We start from the raw sequence: 25057 nt of genomic DNA, 5'->3' as shown, positions 1-25057 counted from the left end.
AGAATACTAGAACTCTTGCTGAGAAACTGGAAATAATTCGAGACGTCGAAAAAATCCCGCATTTATCGTTTATTTTTTAGGGTCCCTTGAAAACCGTAGAATCGGGGTTTCACTGTAATCGAAAACTTTCTAGAATAGATCATTAAACCCATACTTATACAAAGAGGGCTTTACATAGCTGTGGCAATCAATTATTCTTCATTGCACTCCCTTAAAAGGTTGTGTTTATTAAAACTACCTTGTCTTCTTTAATAAAGTACAACGCATTATTTATCTCCCCCTTTTTTAGACGTGATGAATTACCATTCCCGAACGCCTCACTAACCTTTGGATGAGGTCAATTTAACATTTTATAAAACATATTTTCTTACCGAAGCAAACAAATCCAGCGACACCGTGAAGAACTTGGCTCCAGAGATGCTCATGGCTTTCTGGCATTGCTGGCAGACTATCTGTACGAAGGTTTTTGCCTCTTCAGAACCGTCATACCAATGGCAGGAGTAGGCTGCTTCCATAACTGATGAACTCTATAAAATACGCAATAAAGTAAATATACATTTCCAATTTGTGTTTGAAAGTTCTCGTCACCAAATATAATTTTATTTGGGAAATCACTACACCTGACTTAATGCACTGTATTTTCAATGGCTTGAATGAATTTACTTAGTAGGTAACGGATATTTTCACAAGGAATAGATTCATTATTTTACTGCTACTAACTGTACTGTGTACTGAATTTACATGGTTAATCTTTATTTAAAAAAAATACGTGATAGAAGTTAGGTATAGTTTAGTCGAATGTCAGATACAGTGGCTGTTTAAGATACGTAGAGGCCCATCATGTTACAAAAACTAGTTTCCCAGCATATTTTTTCGACCATGTCCGATTCTAATTGGATCATATTATAAGCCTCCACAGAGTGGAGGTTTGTATTAACAGATTTTGTTTACAACCGAATGTATTATAATATTATTATAATATAACAGACGTATAATCATGTAAGTAATTTATATAATATATAAAAATCTAAATAACATGTTTGTTTGATTTTCATATTTACATAATATTATTATGAAAAATATAATTCGTTAAAATTACCTATCCTGTCAATTCCAATTTAGAATTTTCACGACAGATCAAGACAAAGTTTGCATATTTTGGATTCGATTTTAATTTGATGTTCTTTTGTTTTAGCTGTCAGAATTATTTTCTTGCCATGTTGTATGCCTAATATTTTAATATTGAAGAATGTATTCTTTTTTTAATAAGAGAGTATATTGATCGATGAAGCGACCTCTTGTGAAACCGGGCACTTAGGTAATTATTGCAGTCACTGTTTGTGTTTTTGTTAGTTGTTTTTTTTCAATGTGTATTTGGGCCAGAATTATGGACCTAATAGGTTGAGTTAGTAGTTAACTACTAAACACAATACAACCTCAACTCTATGGAGGTCCATAATATTATAATCTTCGTGGGACCAAACATGGTAAAAAAATGCATTGGCGAAGAGTGACATTTGGAACTAGGTAGGTTATGTGAGATTATCTACTCAACATAAAGAATTGTCTTTTTACACACCGTACAAATTATTATCAAACCAGCTGTTCTGCTAGGCCTATCAGTCTGAAGTGGTGTCAGATGATATTGTGAAGGCCAGACTCCAGAATAGATTACGCATATGACCCCAAATTTATATTGTTAGTGACGACATGCAAATCGTAAAACTGATAAATCAGCGAAATGTCAAACTGTCTGAGGTGAATGAAAATTCATCCCGAAGGGAAAACTATGGCGCCGTCTATGCATACTTCACAATTATATTAATATCCAACACCGCCAAGCCATCTGCAAGACCTAGCGAGACAGACTGGCGACCGCCAGCTGGCTCTGCTAGTTATCAAATAAATATCATCGCAGTAATATGAAGTTCTCTGCAAATAAACCTACCATGGGAAGTCACGGTTTTTTTCAACATCTTTGTGTATTGTATACATATTATGTTACGTTTACATCGCATTGATTCGTCAATTTGTACATATACCACGTGACTAATTTAATCAACCGTAATAAATTATTAATACAGTATTCCAGATACATACCTCTTCTATGAGTCTATTACCAAAGATGCAGAAAAGAAACACTTGGGCTAATGTATAGAAGAGATAACCCAGGACAGTCAAGGCGTAAACATCCACGCCTTCAATCTAAAGATAACAGAAAAAATATCAATATATTAATCACATTTTTGAGAAAGATTGTTGTATGGGGACTCAGATTTGGAGTACCTGACCACTACGTTTTTTAAAGAACAGGTATGTTCAAATTCTAGTACATTATGATTTACTATTCATAATCAAATTTGGCAGTGATCTAATATACTATATTGTTGCCATTCTTCTATATTTGGCTGTCGACACTGAAGAATTACGAATTAAACAACAGCTTGTCTTTCGTCATCACAAAGAATTAGGTACTCAATTTCCTATTCATCCTGGAAAGGTTTTGTTCTGATCTTCTTTTGGGAAATCATTGCACATACCATCAAACTATTATTCTAATGTGCAAAGAACTGCGCGCATGTAAGTAGAAAATACACCCCAGTTTAAAGAACAAGGATTCTCGTCTTATCTTTCGCTCACTCCTGCGATAAGCCAACTGTGAAATAATAAGAATTAAATGAGCGACAGACAACAAGGTCACGCGAGCATCCTTGTGGTTAGTTTGAAAACTACTCAATTCTTCCCATGCACAATGTCAATGAAATAATATTACTTATATTACAACCGAATTTACATTTTTTCATTTTATGTCTTACAGTTTCACGCTCAATTTGGGTATATTGTGTAATCAACCAAAATCTATCTCGCGATCGATACGTTGGACATGTTTGTTGTAGAATATACTGTAACTACAGTTAAGCATAGCATTATAGCGAAAAATACGTTAGAAGTTTTATAGGACATACGATTAATTTATAATAGAACGAACATTATATCTTGAACAAAATGTATACGTAAGTATAGAGCTAGATTGACTAAACGTAAAATAACACCCCACATGAATGGGTAGTATTTGAGCCAGTAGCATAATTAGTAAAGCTGTTTGCCTGAATTACGATGTACGGATTTGATTGACATTCGGATCAAATTTGTTTTCTAGAATTTTTATAATTGTCTATTTTAATGTTGCTTCAAATTATGGAGTTAAGTTAATACAAGATTAGTAAAAATAATTACAAGATAAAAAGAACTTTTTATGTACCACCTTTTTAAATTTTTTATTGAATCATATAAACTTGACAATTCTATGTATTAAAAAAAACTATTTATTGTACTTGATGGAAATTCTGAATAAATATAGAATACTGAAATGACATTTTGACATTTCCTATTGATTTCCATAGTAACGCACGTATATATTAATAATTTAGTTTCTAGGACCCCCTTAGCAACCAACAATATTAACTTTCCATACAAAACAAAATTACCTGAAAATGAATTCAATTCTGCTTAAAAATGGCTAAAAGTATTAAAAGAATGCATTGTCGTCGTGTTCTGATATATTCTAAAAGTTTTAAATGCTAGTCGGGAAGTTAGTTAAAAATCTTCAATCGTCCAATATAAATCTTAGACAATCAAGAAAAAATATGTACTGGACACACAAGAAAAAAATAGTACTGGACAAACAAGAATATGAGCTAATAAAAACGTGGTAATAGATTACACTATAAAGTAAATCACTTAAGTACACAGAAATTAGCAAAAATACAGTTATTTTACAAATACTTTAAAAGTATCATTTATTATCATCTTACCTTTGTAGCCTGATAAGCCAGAAGCGTGAGGGTGATTGTGGAGATCAGCATATGAAAGAGGAGGGCAGTTCCATATGTATCGCCGATACCAGCCACGAGTCTGAGAATTGATGAAAAAATAGTTAAGTAATATCTTTTTGGTTTTGTTGAATATGCACTATATAAATGTTAAGGTTTAATTTATTCAATTATTACACCTGAAAAAAGCCCGAAATCAAGTCTTCGCTAGCTTTAACTCAAACTCGAATCATGTAGATCTTCATCTAAATGTGACGAAGACAGAATTCATGTGCAGTGCTATAATTGTTGGATGCATTGCCGAAATTGTGATCTGTCTGTCGAGTTGGTGACCAGTTAAGCCGAGGATAGCAATTTTTCTAGTAACGTCTTGAAATCCGCACGGGCAAGGCGAAGCCATCATTCATTCAACTTAGAGTCGCATATAGATCAACGCCGTATTCTGTGAGGATCAAATACCGTTTACTTATGATCTTGTATAGCTGGAAGACATGGAATTTTACCAGGGTTTTGGAAAATGAGAATCGATATCTCTGTTGAAATTCATGGATACATCAGTACAACTGCATTACAGACATTTTAACTTGCAACAAGCGAAGTTTTTAGCCTACGATGATTGACGTAGTCATAAAAAAACGATTCACGAGACTTCAACATATTGTATTCCGGATCTGATGTCAAGCAGTGACACCCCTAGACAAAATGCCGCCCCTAGGCAGCGCCAGAATGCCGCCCCATTATCTATTCAGTATTTTTTATCATCTTTTCATGACTCCAATATCTAATAAACTCTTGTATGGATACATTACTAAGAAAATATAATATATAGGTACCACTAATACATACAAAATTAAATTTAGATGTAAAAAGCGAATAAATATACCCAAATCATAAGAGTCTAAGGTTCTATGTGGTTGATATTTTACTCATATTTGGTTGTACCATTAAATTTAGCAATACACAGATTTATTATTTCCAGACCATTTTTACTATGCTATTATTGTTGGCATGTTAACAAAATAATTTTAGCTATGTCTATTTATTATACCAAATAATTCTCCTCGATTTGCCGCCCTTCGAGTAACTGCTGCCCCCAAGCGACGCTCAATCTGCCTACCCCATTGATTGTATTTGTATAAATAGCTAGAATGATCGATTACTTATCACTACTCAGATCGCGGCTCGGTCTGAGCATAAGCTCACCGCGATCAATCTAGAGTCTACACCGTTAATCTATACTGTGACTGTTGTAACTCCCTGTACTCTTCATCAAGACAATAAACGTCTACATCTATCTACACTACCGCTGCTTATCTCACCTCATCACCTTCTGCATCATCAAACACAAAAGCGTAACAGGTTGAAGCAAGTAAGTATGTAAAGAACGAAATATATTATTATGGTGCATGTCGTCTACTATCACGTAAAATCACAGTAAGTTAATGTGTAATGTCGTTTTTATCTGTGTTTAAAATGTTATCAGACTGATGCTTCCATCCCTTAGCACATTTTAAACCTTTAAACGAACATGTCAGTTAGAAAAATCTGCCGACATCACCAGAACAACAACGTTTTTATCATCTTATACATGCCTACACTTTTTCGACTCATGTCAAAATCACGTTTTTTTTGTTTTAAGCGGTTGACAATATGTATTTTCTATAAGAATGTTGTCTATTATCTACGGTCTGCACGTTGGGTTCTGTTCAAAATATTATCTATGGAGGTCATGTCGCAAGTAATTTTAACGTACGCACATGTAGAAACTGTTAAAATTAATTTAAATTCGCATGAATAATGGTCAAAATACTAGAGTTGCCACTCTCCATCATTGCATTTACAGAGGTGGTGGTCGTTCAAAATATTCTACAAAATGACAAAACCATATACTAAATTTGTCACTGCGACAGCGTGACAGTGGGCGACATGCACCTCAATTTGATCACAACTGAATACCCTCGATGTTCTGATTCTCACTAATCAAGGAAAAACCTGGATCAAGACATATATTATTGTACTATTGTACTTATATAATATTAGTTTTTCTGTCTTGTAGAAATAGAAAACTTCAAAATTAATGTGATGAGGTATTTCATACAGCCGCAACAAATCTAGGCTGTTTATACAATTATATTCTGAACGGGTATTATTTTAATGTAGAAAATACAAAATTGTACGAAATTACAAATAACAAGATAATTAATTAACTTTGTCCACTTGGGAGTTGTCACCGGGTGACCAGAATTAATTAATTTTTATTTTTTGTCTCATCCTCCAACGCAATTATTATATTATTTATCTGATGGAATATTATTTTCATCTCAGGATTTCCACTCATTTAAATAAAATATTTACTTAACCTTACTATGACTAAAGTTATTAAATTAAATTAATTAATAAAAAATATTTATGACTCCTTAGTTACTAGTTAAAAGCAGGCTTGAGAGTAGGTCTATTATCTAGACCTAGCATCAGTTGAAGTAAAACTTTATAGTGGAGAGGGTTCAGAATTATTTTTGAGACTTTTTGCGAGCTGTAATGGATATTATCTGTGGGTCTGTTCCACTGACTTTTTCTTAGACATGCTTACATACTTTAGTTTGGTTTTAGTTTACACGTGCATGAATTTACTGCTGACAGTACGTATTATCGCAGCCATAACAAGAAAATGCACGTGTAAATACGTATTTTCAATATTGCAGCATGCATGAATCAAAAAAGGTTCAGAAGCTTCTGAATTTTCATCTGACTATTACACCGTGCGATATCTGCGCCTGCGCACTATAACGATAGTGGCAAACCTACCTGAAAAAAATGAACTACACCGCGCGGAGACTCATTTTGACGTTTACTGATTTTCACGACCTGTCAAACAGCACCATACAATGACACCATCGTGCCGAAAATTTCCAACAAACGTTCAAACGTTACTCATTTAAAAAAAGCCTATCGATATAATCGTCACCCTGTGGAGGCTTATATGGTACATTTATGAGCGAACATTGTAATATACCAGTGGTGAAGGGTGTCTTTTTAAGGCATGTGGGTGAGGTGTGGTTGGTAAATAAAAAAAGCTCTAGAAGCGCCATACATAAAATTACTTTTGTGTAATAGATATGTCACTGAAAAAAACAAATACAATTAAGTAAAAAAGTGATACCCAACCACGTCACCGAAGTTGTAATCAAACTTGCGCTAAAAAATCTATGGCCTCACTAGTCGATTGCTTGTTTCATGTCGTCACCTCAATTAATACTACAACTAGATAACTTGATTTCACTGTTATTGAGATATCTATTGAATATGATTCTCCATTTCCTTCTCTAGGAAATGATACAACTATAAGAGTCAGAAGTTAATGGGAACTGTATTAATTTTGTGCTTGAAAATATTAGAAAACTTTAAAACCATAAATTCATTAAATAAATAAAATAATATATCTACATTATTTTTTCATACAATTGAACATTATTTAATTGTTCCAAATTAGACAAGCACAATTTTCCATTTTTATAGTCTAGAGCTAGATTTATGATAATCAAATAAAGTTTAAATTTCATTTTCCCAACAATGACCAAATCAGAATTATGTAGTAGTAGTATTAAATTGAGGTGACTATATATTGAGCCAGACAGAATAAATACCTCAATGACAAATAATAAAATTATGTAAAACTACATCAGTACAAGAAAACTGGATTATTCCAAGCCTTATTTTCATGTTTAGTAGAAGATTATATAGACGCGGATACAGTTTATATTCTATATGTGGGTGTATTTTTAATTTAAATAAGTTATAATACTTCGAGATGAAGACTTCATGGAACGGCCCAAAAGGGAAACGCTATAGAGGAAAACCCCATGCGAGATGACAAGACGACATCATAAAGACAGCGGGCCCAAATTGGCTACAAATAGCCAAAAACAGAGTCCAGTGGGACTCTTTGGAGGAGGCCTTCACCCGAAGAGGCGTTCTTACAAACTAAACAAACTAATTACATATCATTGTTTAATTTATAAACATTATCTAATAGTATAATATATAAAATAAAAAATAATAATAATTAATATAATATAAACTAGAAAATAAGTAGATAATACAATCAAATATAGATATATATACATAATATATATATTCATAGGTAACATAACATAAGCATACGAAAAAAAAAATAAAAAAAAATTTAAACCCTGAATTAATATGAATTTCTGGCAGTTTCACTGTTAAAGTAGCAATCACATTAGCAATTTGTATACATCATTTAAACTCTGAACCCAAAGCAGGTAGGACGGCAATCGTGCTCTTTCAATGTTTACTGTCCTGGAAAAAACATTCATAAATTCATCTCCCAGAAGGACTTGTCTGAAAAATATTATTGTATTAACTTTGATGGGGTCTCACTTGTACAAATATAATGTCAGATAATAATTATTTCCAGCCAATAAAATATAATATAAACAAAAATTCAGATATATATGACTCTAATCTGATCAATAGGTACTACCCTACAGGTTGGAGTGTTGGACTCTCACCAAAGACGATGAGCGCGCATTCAGTAGGTACTTAGGAAATGTGGACCCATACTAAACGGAGAAGAATTGTGTTATGGGGATAAACAACTCAAGGCATGTCAGCATATTGATCGGTGATATTAAATAGCTGACCGCAATTACGAATTCCTTAATATCCATTTCCCGTAGTGTCCAACTACTGCAAACTCAGTAAATAGCTGACTGCAATTAAAATTTTTTGCAATATCTGTTTTTCCACATATCCAGATCCAATGAGCGCAAACTCGACATAAAATAGCTGATTTGATTATAATAGTTATTTCCTAAATATTCTTTTTAAGATATTATTTTGATTGTGAGTACGTCAATAAATAACGTATCATAATTAATTGAAAATGCCATCCGATTATAATATCCCAGTCTGTTAGTACCTATCTCAGTCTCTGTATCACTCCGCATAGCATCTCATTCTACCGAGACTCGGACCTCGGAACAGCATCATGCGTATTGTAATAAACTCTTCTACCGAGCGTTTACTGCTGCAATAAAAACTCGCTTCTCCATCCATCGGAGCAACTACCAAATTATGACGTATATATCTCTCCTCCTGGCGGTTCTCTATCACTCTTCCTGGTCCTACTCCTATAGCGGTCTCATCCCTCTACACCAAGACGTAATTAGCACAACTTGGATCTCTACAGCCCCTTCTAAGAATAATGCCTCTCCGCATTCATTACACTTGTGGTAAAAATGGATAGTGCCCAACCGCCACGGGGAATCTTGGATACCAAACCGGATGGTTGGGGGTCGGTTGGCAGGTCCATATTCTGTTGGTTGAATGGAGTCAAATGAGTTGTCAGAGCAGCCGGCAAAGACATCTGAAAGACATTGGCCCAGGATATGGGGAGAAGGAGTAAGTTCTTGGAGGAGGCTGGGATACACCCCGGATTATTGGGCTACTTATGATGTTGATAAACAAAACAAAAATACAGACGTAGGTACACCAAGTCGATTAAAGTCATGAAAATTTAGTAACACACGGTTGAGTGCATGGTGACTTTAGTCTTGGCTAACTACTCCTGAGTCATTCTCAGTCATAAAAAATGTGATTTACATCAAAAGAAGGATTATATGGTACATCTGATTAAGACCGGGTGTGGTGCGGGCGATGTGGCTTGATGGGGACATTAACTTCTATCTGCCTGTCTATGATTTTTGAAACATGTTGCGTTCAAAAGAAATATTTTTTTTTTATGTAATATTTTTGATTGGTTATATTAAAGGGAAGGGTTTTGATTAAATTTATGGCATTATGGAAAGGGTGATAGGCTTAATTATTATCAGAAAATTTTGTTTAAACAAACATTATTATGTCATGACGTCTCGCTCAACTAATGACTCAGTCCATCGCAGGCCTCCGGGCGCAGCACACGCGCATTACACAATAACGCATACAAGTCAAAATCACATGTCATCAAAATATAAACAGAAGTTAAAGCGTATTCAGACGGGTTTCACAGATCACTCATCTCCACCAACAAATCTCACACATACAACAAAACGCAACGACACACAAAAAATAATATTTTGAAATAACTTTTTTATATTACATAATACCTAAGTATATTTTTTTTCGAATATTGATTCAGATTTTCTGCTGAAAAATTGTTTTCCGAAAGTAATTGGATAACGTTTTCCCGAACGTTACAAGAAAATTAAGTTCGCTCAGTAATTAAATCAGAGGCTTATCAAGATTGGCTGATAAGAAATTTGTATTTTCTTCCATCAGGCAGGTAGCCAAAGATTTTCCAAGAAAACAATTCGGAAAATTTAGCACAGCGTAAAGGGGTTTTCATAAATAATAATAATTATTGTGTATACAAAAATAGCCTAGACCAGTAGTCGGCAAACTCATTAGTCAAAAGAGCCACATATCAACAGTACAACGATCGAGATTTATTTTGAGAGCCAAATTAAATATTATTAAACTGAAATTATATAATTTGTAGGTACACTGTTTATTAACTTAATAAACTTTAGTTAAAGTTGTAAGTCTTAATTAAACTATAGATAGTGATACCAAATACCATATCGCCTAAATTCCCAATCAAAAATCCTCCAATCGAGTTGGGAATATAATGATATTATTGTAATTGTAAATGAGTCAAGGCTAGACCAGGATGCACTGCGAAACAAAAAAAAGAAAGTAACCGTTATCTGTTTCTGGGCAAACGAAGGGTCAAGGGTAGGGACGGTTAGTCGGTGACCTACCCTTGAGCCTTAAACGTCGCCTCTAAATACAATAATTTGCCACCTTTCGCGCCAAAGCGAGCGTTTACAAAATAATGTTGCTAATAATTAATTGTTACTTGTCAAGCGAAATATACTGACGTAATACTTAATGTCCCTGAATCAGTGTTTTAATAAGTGGAAAAGTGTAAATCAACACTCTACGTTAACCCCTACCCATCAGTAGGTACACTGAATACAACTTGATAGCATACGTAATAATGATCTTATGTATTGATAGAAATTAAATTGTACGTAAGGTATCCATAAAATTAAATCGTGTCAATGACTGATAAACACTCAATGTAAATAATGGTCTTGTATCTCTTTGGAAAGTTTGGGTTAGTCAGGATTGTGTGTTGTGATTGTGGTTTTTAATTTTAAGCAAGATTCCAGGTTCTCATCAATAAGATGACTCCTCAATTTACTCTGAATTTCTCTTTACTAACCACAAAACTTGCTACATTAACATTATTAGAAGATTATATTCAGTAATTAAATACAGAACTTGATTTTTCTTGACTCTTCAAAAGTGTCTTCTTTGCATCACCGACATGATATTTAGTGCGAAATGACACGTGTTTAGTTGTAAAGTGTCTCTCTAAATTTGAATGCGCCAATTTTTCCCGACAAATAATACAGGTCGGTAGGCCATTTAAGTTTTGAATAAACGCGAAAGTCTCGGTTCATTCAACTTTAAAATCAATGTTTTCGTCTTCCAATTTTCTTTACTTCTTCTTTGTAGCCATGTCAAATAGGGCAGAGGGCATTTGTGGCAGAGCCGCACTCAAGGTAACAAAGAGCCGCGGTTTGCCGACCACTGGCCTGGACAGTTCGTAGAAAATACCTCTTAGACCAATGAAAATGTTTACATATTATGTATACTATAATTTTCTATGAATTCTATAATAATATCTTAATAAATAATTTATTTTATTGAAAATCTCAGATTCCTAATCTTAGATTACATTAAGTTTAGTTTATTTAGGGTATTGTAAGCAAATGTATAGCGAGGTATTTAAGCACCTAGGGCAGTCCACTATGACGTTTAATAGTTTGTTTACGTAAAGAATTGCAAATGGCCGACAATAATAAATTCGCTGCCTAGGCAACGAAATAATTCTAAACTATTATATTATACTATATAATCATCACGATTGCAGTATCACAATGTGGCGTAAAGGTAGTGCGTTCGGCTAATAAGCGAACAATCGGTGGTTCAAATCCAATTGAGTGCGTTTTTTTCGTGTGAAAAAATAAATTATGTGTTACATGTCACGTGCCAAAAATACACTCTGATCTGATTTCCCAAAAATGCGCCAAAAGAAGTATAACATCATATTGTTTTAAGATTGTTTCTGAGAGGTTTTCAAAATATTCGTATTTAAACTTTTAAAATATTTAACCAGCGTTTACGTGAGAATAAAATGATTTTTGAGAGCGTGTCCACAGCAATTAAAATAAATAAATTAACAACAAAGTTAATAAAATGTTTTCTCATAAACCATTCAAAAAGTCTGTGAAAACAAATTAATCTGTATTTTATGAAATTGCGTCTCGTAACTATGGCAACTCGGAATAAATATTGAGAATGAAAAACACTCTTTATTAAATGCTTTTGAAATAATACACGTTTACTATATTAAAAGAAATTCATTTCATTCAAATGAATAATAAATTTAATAAAATGTACGATTCTTATTAGCTAATAAAGTATTATTTTTCTCAATTTTTATAGTATTTTCTAATATTTTCATAAATTCACTATAGTTCTACAATTAATATTTATAGCATGCTCTTTATATTTAAATATTCTGTAGTATTAGTGAGTAAAAAGTATAAGGTTGGTTTCGATTACAAATTTCATTCAATATAATATACTGCCACCTGACACCACACAAGATATTAGTGATTATTTAAAATGAGTTTTCATACCTAATTAGATACTCGAGGTGAGTTGTAAATACTGTCACCAGTTTGTGTACTCAAGTTTTGGATGAAACTACCCATACTCAGTATGCGTGGCCCAATAAACTTATTCCGAAAAACTTGTGATGATTTATTATCGCGAGGTGCTGTTCTGTGCACTCTCCAGTTGGTAGACTTTCAACACTATTGACATTAAATGCGCGTGAACAGGATACCACTTGAATATAGGTATATTTTAATTTATTAGTATATTGCGTTCGAATGTATGAATAATAGGTCATAAATTTTCTGTCGCAGCACAGTGGTGAGATGACGTACAGACTTAGGCTTGTTATATGACCGCTCAAAACATGTTTAAAAATTACTGTTATTAATTTTTAGAAATAGATATTTAGAGATTTATAGAAAAACAACTCATAAATTTGAAATGTGTTTAAAATTGTATAATAAATGTGACTATTCGACAAGCGGAGCTCAGCGTATTTTTAGCGATTCTATTGAAACCGATACACAGTCTGAGTTCCCTGAGCCGATACGTATTTCAATCACTAATAATATGAAGTTGGTTTTAGTTTCAGTTGAGTATGAAACTTTTGTCGCATACGCACGCCAAACACTCAATATGGTATTCCAAATTCTAGTAAGTATTTTGGAACAAGTTTCTATACTAAGTGTTTTTTGGTAGTAAGTATACTTAGTCTTTAAAATCGACCAGTTTTCCCATCTCTAGTACCTACACTATTAAGTCGAATCTTAACAGCCTACCTTTATCCATCGCCACTGCTACCTATAATAATTTATATAATCTTATCTAGATTATAATATTATACTAAAATGTGATGTAAGCCTGACACCTTTAAATTTGGGAGTCAAAGTTAGTTTTATTATTTTCTTGCTACCTACTGACAATTATAAAAAAGTTCGTTGTCCATATTTTTGGAATAACTCAAGTGTGAATTTATTGGAGAATATTGTCAAAACTATCATTCATGAAAATACGCCATATATGGTGAAAATGCTAGATTTTCTAGTCTGTTTAGAAACTAGCACTTCAAAAACATAAATTACGATTATTAAAATTACTTTTACGAGAACAATGAAGACCATGGTATTATATTATTCCACAATTAATAAGTAAGCCATACAACTAAAAATTAACGTAGGTATGAAATTTGGTTGGTAAACTAATAATATACCAAATGAAAAAGCCATTATATCGATTTTCATGAAAATCTATTAATAAATGTAATATTCCAGTCTTTTTATAAAATGTTTTAACGGCCCACGTGCTCGTCGTAGGTAAAAATTGAGGTTTTATTGTATTTTCAAACCATGATCCTGGACACTCCTTAAACGTTGTAGATAATCTATTTATATAATTTTGAAGCCTTATTATCCTTTATAGTTATTTTAAACATTTGATGACTGCATAAAGTATTTTTGTTACATAAAATAGTATTCTTTTAAACCTCTCGCTCTAATGTTTTAGAATATAGTCATATTTCGGTACATAACTGTGCAGTGGTGTTAAGATTTTTTACATTTATTAATTTTTAAACGCATTTATAAAACCATTAGTATAATTTATTACGAGATAATTTTTGTAAAATATTCACGATAAAAAATTATATTGATAATCTCTGTGATCCCAAATTTGACAAGAATTAGGCATTTTATTATTCAAAAAATCGGCAAGATTAACACATTTGAAGATAATTCTAAAGATACTTATTATAAGCTATGTTTTTGACCATTCAAGTGTGATAAACATCTTATGAATAATGATTGCTTTATAATAATTATTGACCAAAGAATAAGGTAGTGTTTTTTTGAAATACGCCATTTCTTTTGTTATTCCCCAGTAGTTAAGCTACAACATACGGCCGTAGCCATAAATTGACAAACTATAATTGAAGTAGGGAGTAAAATTATGTTAACGCGCGTGTTTGAACATGTATCTAACCGACTTATTTTTTATTTTTTTTTAAACGGTACATGTTCAAACACGCGCGTCAATATCATTTTACTCATTACTTTAATTATAGTTTGTCAATTTATGGCTACGGCCGTATGTTGTAGCTTAACTACTGGGGAATGACAAAAGAAATGGCGTATTTCAAAAAAACACTACCTTATTCTTTTGTCAATAATTATTATAAAGCAATCATTATTCATAAGATGTTTATCACACTTGAATGGTCAAAGACATAGCTTATAACAAATATCTTTAGAATCATCTTCAAATGTGTTAATCTTGCCGATTTTTTGAATAATAAAATGCCTAATTCTTGTCAAATTTGGGATCACAGAGATTATCAATATAATTTTTTATCGTGAATATTTTACAAAAATTATCTCGTAATAAATTATACTAATGGTTTTATAAATGCGTTTAAAAATTAATAAATGTAAAAAATCTTAACACCACTGCACAGTTATGTACCGAAATATGACTATATTCTAAAACATTAGAGCGAGAGGTTTAAAAGAATACTATTTTATGTAACAAAAATACTTTATGCAGTCATCAAATGTTTAAAATAACTATAAAGGATAATAAGGCTTCAAAATTATATAAATAGATTATCTACAACGTTTAAGGAGTGTCCAGGATCATGGTTTGAAAATACAATAAAAACTCAATTTTGACCTTCGACGAGCATGTCCCCCCTTAAATCAAAAAACGTTAGATACGAATTTTACAAGCCAGATTTTGATGCAAAAATTCTATATCTTGCATAATTGGCAACAGTTAGTAAGTTGTTGTCAACGATGGTAGTTTTTCAGGTGTATGTATTTTTATTACAAAGTTTTTCTTAGCTCGTATTCTTGTTTGTCGGGTGGTTTTTTATCCAGTACAAATCTTGCAATCAATTTTTAGCTAACTTCCCGACTAGCTAGACATTTGAAACTTTTAGAATATATCAGGAAACGATGCCAATGAATTATTTTAATACTTCCAGCCATCTTTAAGTAGAATTGAATTCATTTTCTGTTAATTCTGTTTTGTATAGAAAGTTGTTTCAGAAAAATCAACAGACTATTATTGGTTGCTAAGGGGGTGGTTCTAGCAACTAAATTATTAATATATACGTGCGTTACTATGGAAATCAAAATGAAATGTCAAAATGACATTTCAGTGTTCTATATTTGTTTGTTTGTTTATTATTTACTTCATATCAAGTACAAGTTTGAGCATATTGAGTATAATAATTCAACAGAAAATTTTAAAACGTTATATATAAAAAGTTCTTTTTATCTTGTAAATATTATATTATATTATAGTATGGGTATCGCATACAGTATAATTACATAATTTGAAAAACATGTGAGAAATATATAACCATTAGAAAAGGTATTTTTGAAAAAAATACGACACCCAGCGGGATGTAAACCCGCGCCCCCTGGGATTCGCGCCCATGTGCTCTGACCACTAAGGGTGTCTTACGTATTTCAAAAATAAAAATTCAGCGATTGCATTAATATCTTGATTACGGATTGTGATCGTTATGTAGTCAAGTCCAATGGTGTGTTTATGTGTTGGAAAAAATACATTATTCAAAAGTTCAATAAAAATGCAAAATTGTTATTATTTTTCATGGTCATGGCTAATAGTCGTGACCACGCTGAAATTCAGTCATCCACATCGGTCCCTGCTTCTGTCAGGACAGAATGAAGACTATCCCCGATAAGCTAATTCACTCGGTCGCACCAATGTACCATCGCTCTTTCTATAATTCGCCTTCCCAGGAGGCTACCCAAAACCACCAGTCTCTCCAGGTTATCTGCTCCGCGCCGAATAATTTGTTCAAAAAAAGTGCAGATCAGACTTATAACTTAGTGAAATTTCCAATTTTGCTTCTACGTTCTCCTTTCTCCCATGGGTACTCATAACTTAAAGTGATATAAATTCAGTCAAAGCACATTTTAGTGCACGGCGACCTCAGTCTTGATAACTGATTCTGAGACATTACCGGTCATAAAAAAAATTATGCTTTACACCAAACGCAGTATCCTGTGATACGCTCAATTATAACCGGGTATGGTAAGGGGCGGTGCAGTTTGGTGGGGCCATTAACTTCAATGACTGGTTCGCCATGTTCTCAGTCCAAAATATACGAAGCATTTGGCGCAAACACCATATTTCGAAAGTATTAATTGCTTTTCGCTCCCTTGCCCTCAGAGTCCATGATTTTATACCGTACAAAAATATGGAGTACACTCATGTTTGCATATGCATCATTTTCGTGACAATTTCCTCAATTCCTCGATCCTTCCATATAGTGTTAAGACGTATCATTGCAATTTTCGCAATCCTTGTGCGCCTTTTTATTTCTGCTGAAGAATGAATACCTGCTTTGTTATATCCGCTGCATAATACGAGAATATAATATTATATATTATATACAATCCCATCTACTGTTTCTACATTGTAAAATGTAGTGTTTTATTCATTGAATACAAATATTTTAATATTTTAATATTCTATATCATTCTGATATAATTTAATTAATTTGTTTATTAATAAAGGACACCACTTATGTACAACAATAGTTATTTTAGTTTATATTTGTGTACATAATGTCCAATAATAATCATCCATTATTATTGACTGAAGTGCTTGGTTTACCCTAGTCTACGTTTTCAATCATCTGCTACGCCGCCGTAGGGCTTCGTAGCAATTATCGTAGCACCATGGGTGTGCGTGATTGAGATAATCCAAGGAAAAGTGTCGTGTAAGATTTTAACACATACATTATATTTTATCTACCTATATAATAAATTAAAATATGAATTTATTTTAATAAACGGTTTCTTTTAATCAGCGAATAATTCACAAAATTTGAGATGTAACATTATATTGTAATACGGGGGTATTCTGCGAATAAGCATTAAGTCAAAAATACTAGTTTAGAGATAATCGAGTTTGAAAGTTTGGACGGTCTTAACTTGTTTTATAAATATATAAAGGGCAAATTCCTTTCTGCGATATTGCTTTGAGTATGACTAAGTGCAGTTTCGCACGCAGAATTGTGTGAATATAGCCTGAGAATGAGAGAAGCAAATGCACTAAGTCCCTTTAGTGCCTTTTCTCTGAATTGATGTATGTCTTTTTGACTTATAACATAAATTATCTTCACCAGTTTTATAGATATGACTTTGTGTGTTTTTGTAGACTATAGAGCGTACTCATAAGTCAAAACAGCAAAATTTTGACTAAGTGCTTTTTCGCAGAATACCCACGAATATATGTATTGAATATACATATTTTGGAAACATCTCAGATAGATAGATATAGCTACTAAAATTTTCTTTGATAATAATACAACACCCGACGGGACTTGCCCCTGTAACCAATAATTGGATTCCCGCTAATGTGCTTTACCAATAAAGCTACGGGCATCCTAATTAATTATGACGGTTTTAACTAGTAGTTCTTAATTAACTATTTCATTTATTCAACGAAAAATTTACAAGATTTTAAGAATGTACCATTCTAATTATTGAACATACTTAATTTTGAAAACACTCAAGAGATAATAGTATAGCCAATAGAAAAAAATCTTTTTTGAAAAAAGTAAGATACCCGGCAGGAATCGAATCTGCGTCTCTAAGGTATCGCGCCCTGAGGGTGTCTTACTTTTTTCAAAAAAGATTTTTTTCTATTGGCTGTATTTTCTCATGAGTGTTTACAAAATTATGTATAGTAGTTCTTACATGAAATGCTTATCAAATTGCGTTAATGTTGGTTATCTGTTGTTGTGTTTTAAATCAAGGTATCAATTAAGTGCTCTAATTTCTAACCGACCCTTGAATCACTCCAAACTTTAGTTATAACGGATTAATAATTTAATAAACCATTTCTTTTATTTAACGAATAAAAAAAGATTTGAGAATGTAATATTCTCTATATTTAAAATACATTCCTACTTAATTTAAAAACACTTCACCCACTAGATGACGCCTGGCGGAACCTGCAACCACAATTAATGATAACATTAACGCAATTTGATAAACATTTCATGTGAAAGCGATTAGATAAATCCGTCGTAATTAAGTAGGATGCCCGTGACTCAATTGGTAAAATACATTGTCGTGAATCGAGTGATTACAGATTCAAATTCCGTCAGGCGCGGTATTTTTTTCGAAAAAGATTTTTGCGGTTATACTTCTTTCGGGGCGTTTGGTAGAGAGTGGAACTAAGAGATGCGCGCGCACACCGTTACGAAAGTGCGCGACAGTATGAAGTTAGCTGCAAACCAGTCAGCTGTATACAAACGCAAGTTTGATAGTAGAATTGTTCCGTTACCTAGGTAACGAATGTATTATTGTCGGCCATTTGAAATTCCTTACGTACAGACCTAAAATCTTATCTGAAGAATGGGATGGGAGAGCCACTGTTGAAAATTACCCAATCAAGACTCCTAACTGGATAAAATCTGTGACATTAGAATGAAATTTTCAAAATTCCGTTCTATTGTAGTTTTTTGTTCCATTTTTTGGCTATTCCTCAGATAAGTTTGTAGGTCTGTAAACAAACGATTAAACGTCAGAGTGACAGTTTTTACTTTAAAAATAAAAACAATATATTAATTTAGTAATATAAGAGTTAAAGTGTATAGAAATAAACCAACGGCGCTCCAATAAGCAGCCCTTTTTCTTGAGTGTGTAATTTAACAAGATAATTAAGAGCTAGTCGAAGAATCTAGGTTATCACAAGTTTTGTTTTTTTTTGTTACGCCAAAGAAGGATAACTTCTAACGCGAGTACATAAGTACACATACAGATTTTTTTTGAAAAAGAGTTTTTATGGTAGGTACCTATGTATATATCTGAGGTGTTTTTAAATTATGTATATTCAATATAATACTTATAATATTAAATTCTAAAATTTTGTGCTTACGTTAACCTAAAGTACGCCTATGTCTATCACTCTCCTTCACAAGACAACTAGGACTATTGTGGATATTTTCCCCTTTTTTATTATCATAAGAGAATTGTATTTCACTCAACCCATAAACAATATTGTTTGACGAGCACGCCTCGAGCGATTACGGATTATTATTATCTATATACACTACGGGAATATTTATATTATTATATGGCAATCTATTTGGTGAAGTTACATTTTCAAAGAAACGGGTAATCCCTAAAGAAGATGTCTTTGAAACCGAATTATACATAAATAGAAAACTGCCTTTGAGAATCTGATACGAAAAAAAAAATATAAAAATAATATGTCCTTAGCGTATGGAATACTATTCTATGTCGTTATTACCAGATTTCAATATAAATGAAAATATCCAGACTAATATTATCTCTTTTATTATCTTTAAAAAAATATAATTTATATTATGTCGCTACCCGAAAGCGACTTACAGTGGGATTAGTAAAAAATTCTACTTTCGAGATAATTAACTTCAATGTTTGTTTCATACAAATCGGATCGTTACCTATTATGTTTATTTTATTTTTTCTATAATGGTAATATTGTATGTCTAACATTATTAACAGTGAGGTATTGAAGTTAGGGATTGTAATACCGGTATTCAATTATTTATCGATACCGAAATACCGGTATTTTCGGTATTAAAAAAGCATACACGTGTATGTTTTTCGAAAATGAATTTAATTTAATTTTTCATTATGTACTTAGGTACTACTATTTATTTTGTATTAAATTTAGTGTATTATTTTTATGCTGCCAAAACGTAAATATATTGACTTAAACCAACAAAAATTAAATGAAATTAAATCAAAATCCCTCAAATACAGTAGTTATGGAATTGCCGCGATAAATTAACATATTTTGAAGAAGAAAATATTCGTGGCAGACATTTCCAATTATTAATCTATAACTTACTATTGATCCAACGTTGATAGTATATACATCCAACAAACATTGAATTTTTTTCTGTTTCCGGACTGTAAAAATTACCAGTTCTAAAATATTATGATCAATACATATTTTTAAAGCTCAACATAATAAATGCAGGTGGGTAATTTAGGTTGCAACACAATAGTGTTTTAACTAGATTTTATTAGTTACCTATATTTATCGATAGTGATAACATTAGTAGTATTAACAATAATATGTTTTGACGAATACCGGTATTGAATAATAAATACCGAACTACCAGTATTGATATATTCATTCGGTATTGCAATCCCTAATTGCAGTGATCCCACTGTATGACACTTTTTAATAAATGAAACATTCATAATAATTTGTCGTGTCAATGTGGTATTAAAATTTAAAAAAAAACTCTGATTTATTATGAAGGTCTTTCAGATAGTGATACCTATTTCGTTTGTGAAGTATTAATTTCTCGTGCTGCACCATAACTGTCGTAAAATAATATTGTTAAGTATCTATGGAAAATGTCATGTTCAGTGGATGAACCCGGATGACCAGTCCGAAAGGTTTTTTATGCGAAGCCATCTGGGCGGAGGAGTGTTGGAAGACCCAAGACGCGGTGGTCACATGGCGTGATGTGAAAACTTAGCGCCAATCCAACCATATATAAAGAGTGGTGGAACGGCAATTATTATATAAATTCAAACTCTCATTAAAAATACCTGACAACGTGCTTGTGCCTCTCAACCCAATATTTGATGGCACTCCTGACCAGCATTTCTTGCTTTTTCGTCAGTCCGTTGGGGTTGGCTCCGTTGATGCCGTTGCTGCCGAAAGTTTGCAGTGTAGAACCAGTTCGGAAGTTCATGCCAAAGTCTTGGCGATTGTTGTAGATACCTCGCAAGTCAACGTCCAAGGACTCTGTGCTTTTCATGTCATCTGTAATAAAAGAGAAAAAACGTTTAAAAAATAAATGAAGTAACGCTCCAGGCTTTAGATAAATATTATAAATACATAGTAATGCGATAATACGTGTACATTGAAGTTAATGGCCCCACCAAACCATACCCGGTCTTAATCGGGCGTATCGCGGGAGCCTACGTTTTATGTGAAGCATCATTTCTTTTATGACTGGGAATGTCTCAGGAGCAGTAACCCAAGACTAAGGTCGCCATGAACTCAAATAGCCTTTGATTGAATTTACATGACTTAAGTTAAGGTACCCATGGGAGAGATGAGCACGTAGAGGCAGTATTAAAAATTGTAGTAAGTAACAAATTAAAGCTAATACAAAACTGCTGAACATTATTATAAGTGGAGAGATCTTCTCGTTGGCAGTATGACGCCGCAATTTTTTAAATGCAATAAAATTGTTCTTTGTGGTTTGGTACAACTTTATATCTCATAAAACTTACAAGGTTTTTTATCCGATTAGGTGTTCTTCAATACGACACATTCTCACCCAAACTATTTACCGCTACTCTGGATGATTTGAATAGCAGAAAAGAAGAATTTACATTAACGGCGATTACCCTTTTCACATGCGCTTTGCAGACAACATTGTTGCCTTTGTAAAAAGAACTCCAGGATACGGTGCAGGAGCTTTCAAATAAAAGCTTTTACGTAAGTTCAAAGATATATTATTTACAAAAGATAAAAGTGATTATAAAATGTTTTGTTTAATCCTAAAGTAACTTTCATATATAGCAGTGAAATCAAGCGGGTCAATAACCACAATCTTGGAAAACTATTAATAAATATTTACGGAGCTATTGTAAAATAATGACATTACGTCAACTTGTTAATACGCAGCAGGCGATCGAGCGAGATTTTCTCAGATAGGGATTGTTTGATGTATTCAAAGACTGTATTTATCATTTAGAGATAATTTTTATTCTTTAAAACAAGTAAATTATAATTGGGTATAATATTACACGCAGTTAGAGTTGAGTTTCGGGATTTTTTCTACGGGAATTCTCGAGAAATTTTCAAGATTTTCCATCCCGAATCTCGAGAATTGAAATTATTTACATTTTGGGAAATCCCGGATCTCGAGAATCTTTTCTTTCAAATCTTTCAAATATTAATCGAAAAAACGATTTTCTATATGAAAAAAGTGTACAGAAAACACAAAACGTTCAAAGCATTTAACACAATTAAGCCAACGTTTTATACACACGGTGGCCGCGCGGCTTAAGCGTTGGACTATAATGCCGTGGGTCCCAGGTACAAATCCTAGGTCTAACAAGTACACATATTGTTTTTCAATTTGTGTGTGAGTCAGGGTATGGACCTAATAGGTTGAACAACTGGCTGACATCCATTTCTCGGAAAAACAAAATTTGTTAATACAAATCTTTACTCTGTGGAAGCCCATTTGATCCTATTCGGGATCGAACATGGTCGAAAAAAAAATCCAACGTCGACTCAAAATGAGTGCATTTTTTGCAAACGCAGCGATTGACAGTGTGTTTTTTAAAATTCCATTTTAATAAGTAATGTTTTTAAATATTTTTGTTTTCCTCCTTCTATTTTGTTCTTCAGAAATAAATAACAAAAAGGTTTTTTTAAATTTCCCGAATCTCGAGAATTCAAAATTTCATCATTTCAGGAAATCTCAAATCTCGAGATTGAGATTTTCTCGGGAAATACCCAACTCTATATGCGGTTGAATAGGCGACGAAGCCATCGTCGCCTGGTTACAAATATTATTCAATTACATTTTGTTTAAACACGAGTTTACGTTATGGGTTGATAATAAAAATGGCGTACTCACACTCTTCCTCTTCTCAACTGACCTTTTTTTTCAAAGTCCTCACTGCAGGTACTTTATACTAGAAATCTAGTGAAAGGGCGACTAACATATTTATCAGTATATTTTGAAATTACGTTTCGAAAGGGCTGGTATTTCGAATGAAAATGAATGAATGGGCTGTAATATCACAATGGTATAACTATGAATGACGAGATAACTTGCCGAACCAAACTCGTATGGATCACAGTTGAGTGCCTAAAAAGCATCTTCAAAACCGATGTTCCATAGTTTAAAGTGTTAAACCAATTTATGCTATATTACTCTTCACGTATGCATATCCAAAAACTAGGAGTAAAGGCACGTAGCATGTTGGAAATAACGTGGATCAGAAAAATAGCCAATGGACAACGAGGTAGGCAAGAGTATGCACTGTGATAAAACTAACGAATTATGATGGGCAGACAGGACAAATACAGCCATAAAGTGATACCGAAGGGTCATTAAATGACCACAGAGCTACCCTAAAAGCGCTTGACAGATTTACGTGGTAATAAAAAATATGGGTGAATAAGAGTAAAAAAAAGCTAGAGGAGACCTTCATATATTAGTGAAATGATTCCAGCTGATGATGATTTCCCCGAGTGGAATAAATTAAAATTGTTTATAAATACTAGCATTCTTTTTGCACTTACTTTTACTTAAAATGATAAATTTAAGAAAACCCAATCTCTGAAAAATTATTCTACTCATCCATTATTGGTACCCAAGATATAGAAAATATCTGAAAACTAGAGCAAAAAGGCTCTGAATTGATGCAATTCTACGGAAGTACGTGGCAATATAACGATTGAGACCGATATGAATGGGCCAGCTTGAAGAGGTTTTCATCTAACATCGGATTAATTCAGGCTGATGATGATATAACCTAGAAAGTAAATTTTAAATTATTCAGCAGGATTTATTATCATCTAAAAACCAATCTTTGATCTAAGATAAGAAGGATCTAAACTGAGTGTTCATTAATAATATAATAAAAAACATCCCCTAAAAACCCTTGCGTATTTAGACATCGAAAATCTTTCAAAGCTCTCTCGCACAAGTGATTTTTCTCGTTCAGTTCCAGAGCTTTTCATACGTTTTTTCCACATCGAAAAAACTGCGGAGACTTATGGCTGTATTACAACGGATGAACCAATGCAATTCGTGCATGAAATCTTACGAAAGATATTTGAATCTGTTTGACTGTTTACCAAGCTTATTTATTATTACGGCTATAAATGGCGTATTCAACAAACAAGAACAGATGGAGAACCGTTCATATTTTACAGATAACTGTTACAGACGATGTATAGCTCACAATTTAGATTAATTTAACTAAGAAAACGAAAGACGCCTCCGCCAAAAGGCTTGATTTGACTCCTCTCTTCCAGCTACCTCAGGTGAGCGTTATTGACCCTACTCTAACTTGCTCATCGGTGACTTTCTCATTTTTAGAAATGCTCACCGCATTTTGTCTCAGTAGGTGGTATGTTAAATTTTACAATTTTATTCTTAAAACTGCGTAATAAAAAATCAAATATATGATAATGTTATTTTTTAGCTAAACTGCAGCCAACTTTCAGAAGCCAGTTCTGTCCTAATCTTACTTACTTAAAAATTAGATCGCTATCACAAAAATATTTAATGTGTAAATATTTATATTGCGTCGGAACTATTTAAAATGATTAACAATAGGTATTGAAAGACTGCGTATTTGTCATCGTACTGTTAAGACCCTCGGGGAAGAAGGCAAAGAAATCAGGTTACTTATATTGAAAGGGATCTGATATGGTATGATAATGTTTTCTTTACTTTGTCTCCATAGCAAAAGTTGGGAAAAGCT

The 25057-nt window shown here is 32.8% G+C and overlaps 1 protein-coding gene across 2 annotated transcripts in view; it reads right to left on the bottom strand.

Moving 5' to 3' along the window:
* The window catches only part of Orco (odorant receptor co-receptor), a 64681-nt gene that overhangs the window by 8843 nt on the left and 30781 nt on the right, over nt 1–25057 (bottom strand). The window contains exons 6-9 of one of the 2 annotated variants that reach the window (XM_085950883.1): nt 21143–21359; nt 3816–3915; nt 2101–2205; nt 372–527 (exon numbers count right to left, since the gene is read on the bottom strand). In XM_085950883.1, coding sequence (XP_085807009.1) covers nt 372–527; nt 2101–2205; nt 3816–3915; nt 21143–21359 — 578 coding nt within the window. The remainder of the gene's footprint in view (nt 1–371; nt 528–2100; nt 2206–3815; nt 3916–21142; nt 21360–25057) is intronic. The other variant, XM_085950882.1, reaches the window with a different exon arrangement.

Source organism: Rhyacophila brunnea, unplaced genomic scaffold, assembly GCF_057557595.1.
Source record: "Rhyacophila brunnea isolate RB1 unplaced genomic scaffold, BYU_Rbru_1.0 scaffold_23, whole genome shotgun sequence".
NCBI lineage: Eukaryota > Metazoa > Arthropoda > Insecta > Trichoptera > Rhyacophilidae > Rhyacophila > Rhyacophila brunnea.
Note: the sequence above shows the minus strand (reverse complement) of the source record. Positions and strands in the feature narration are given on the sequence as shown.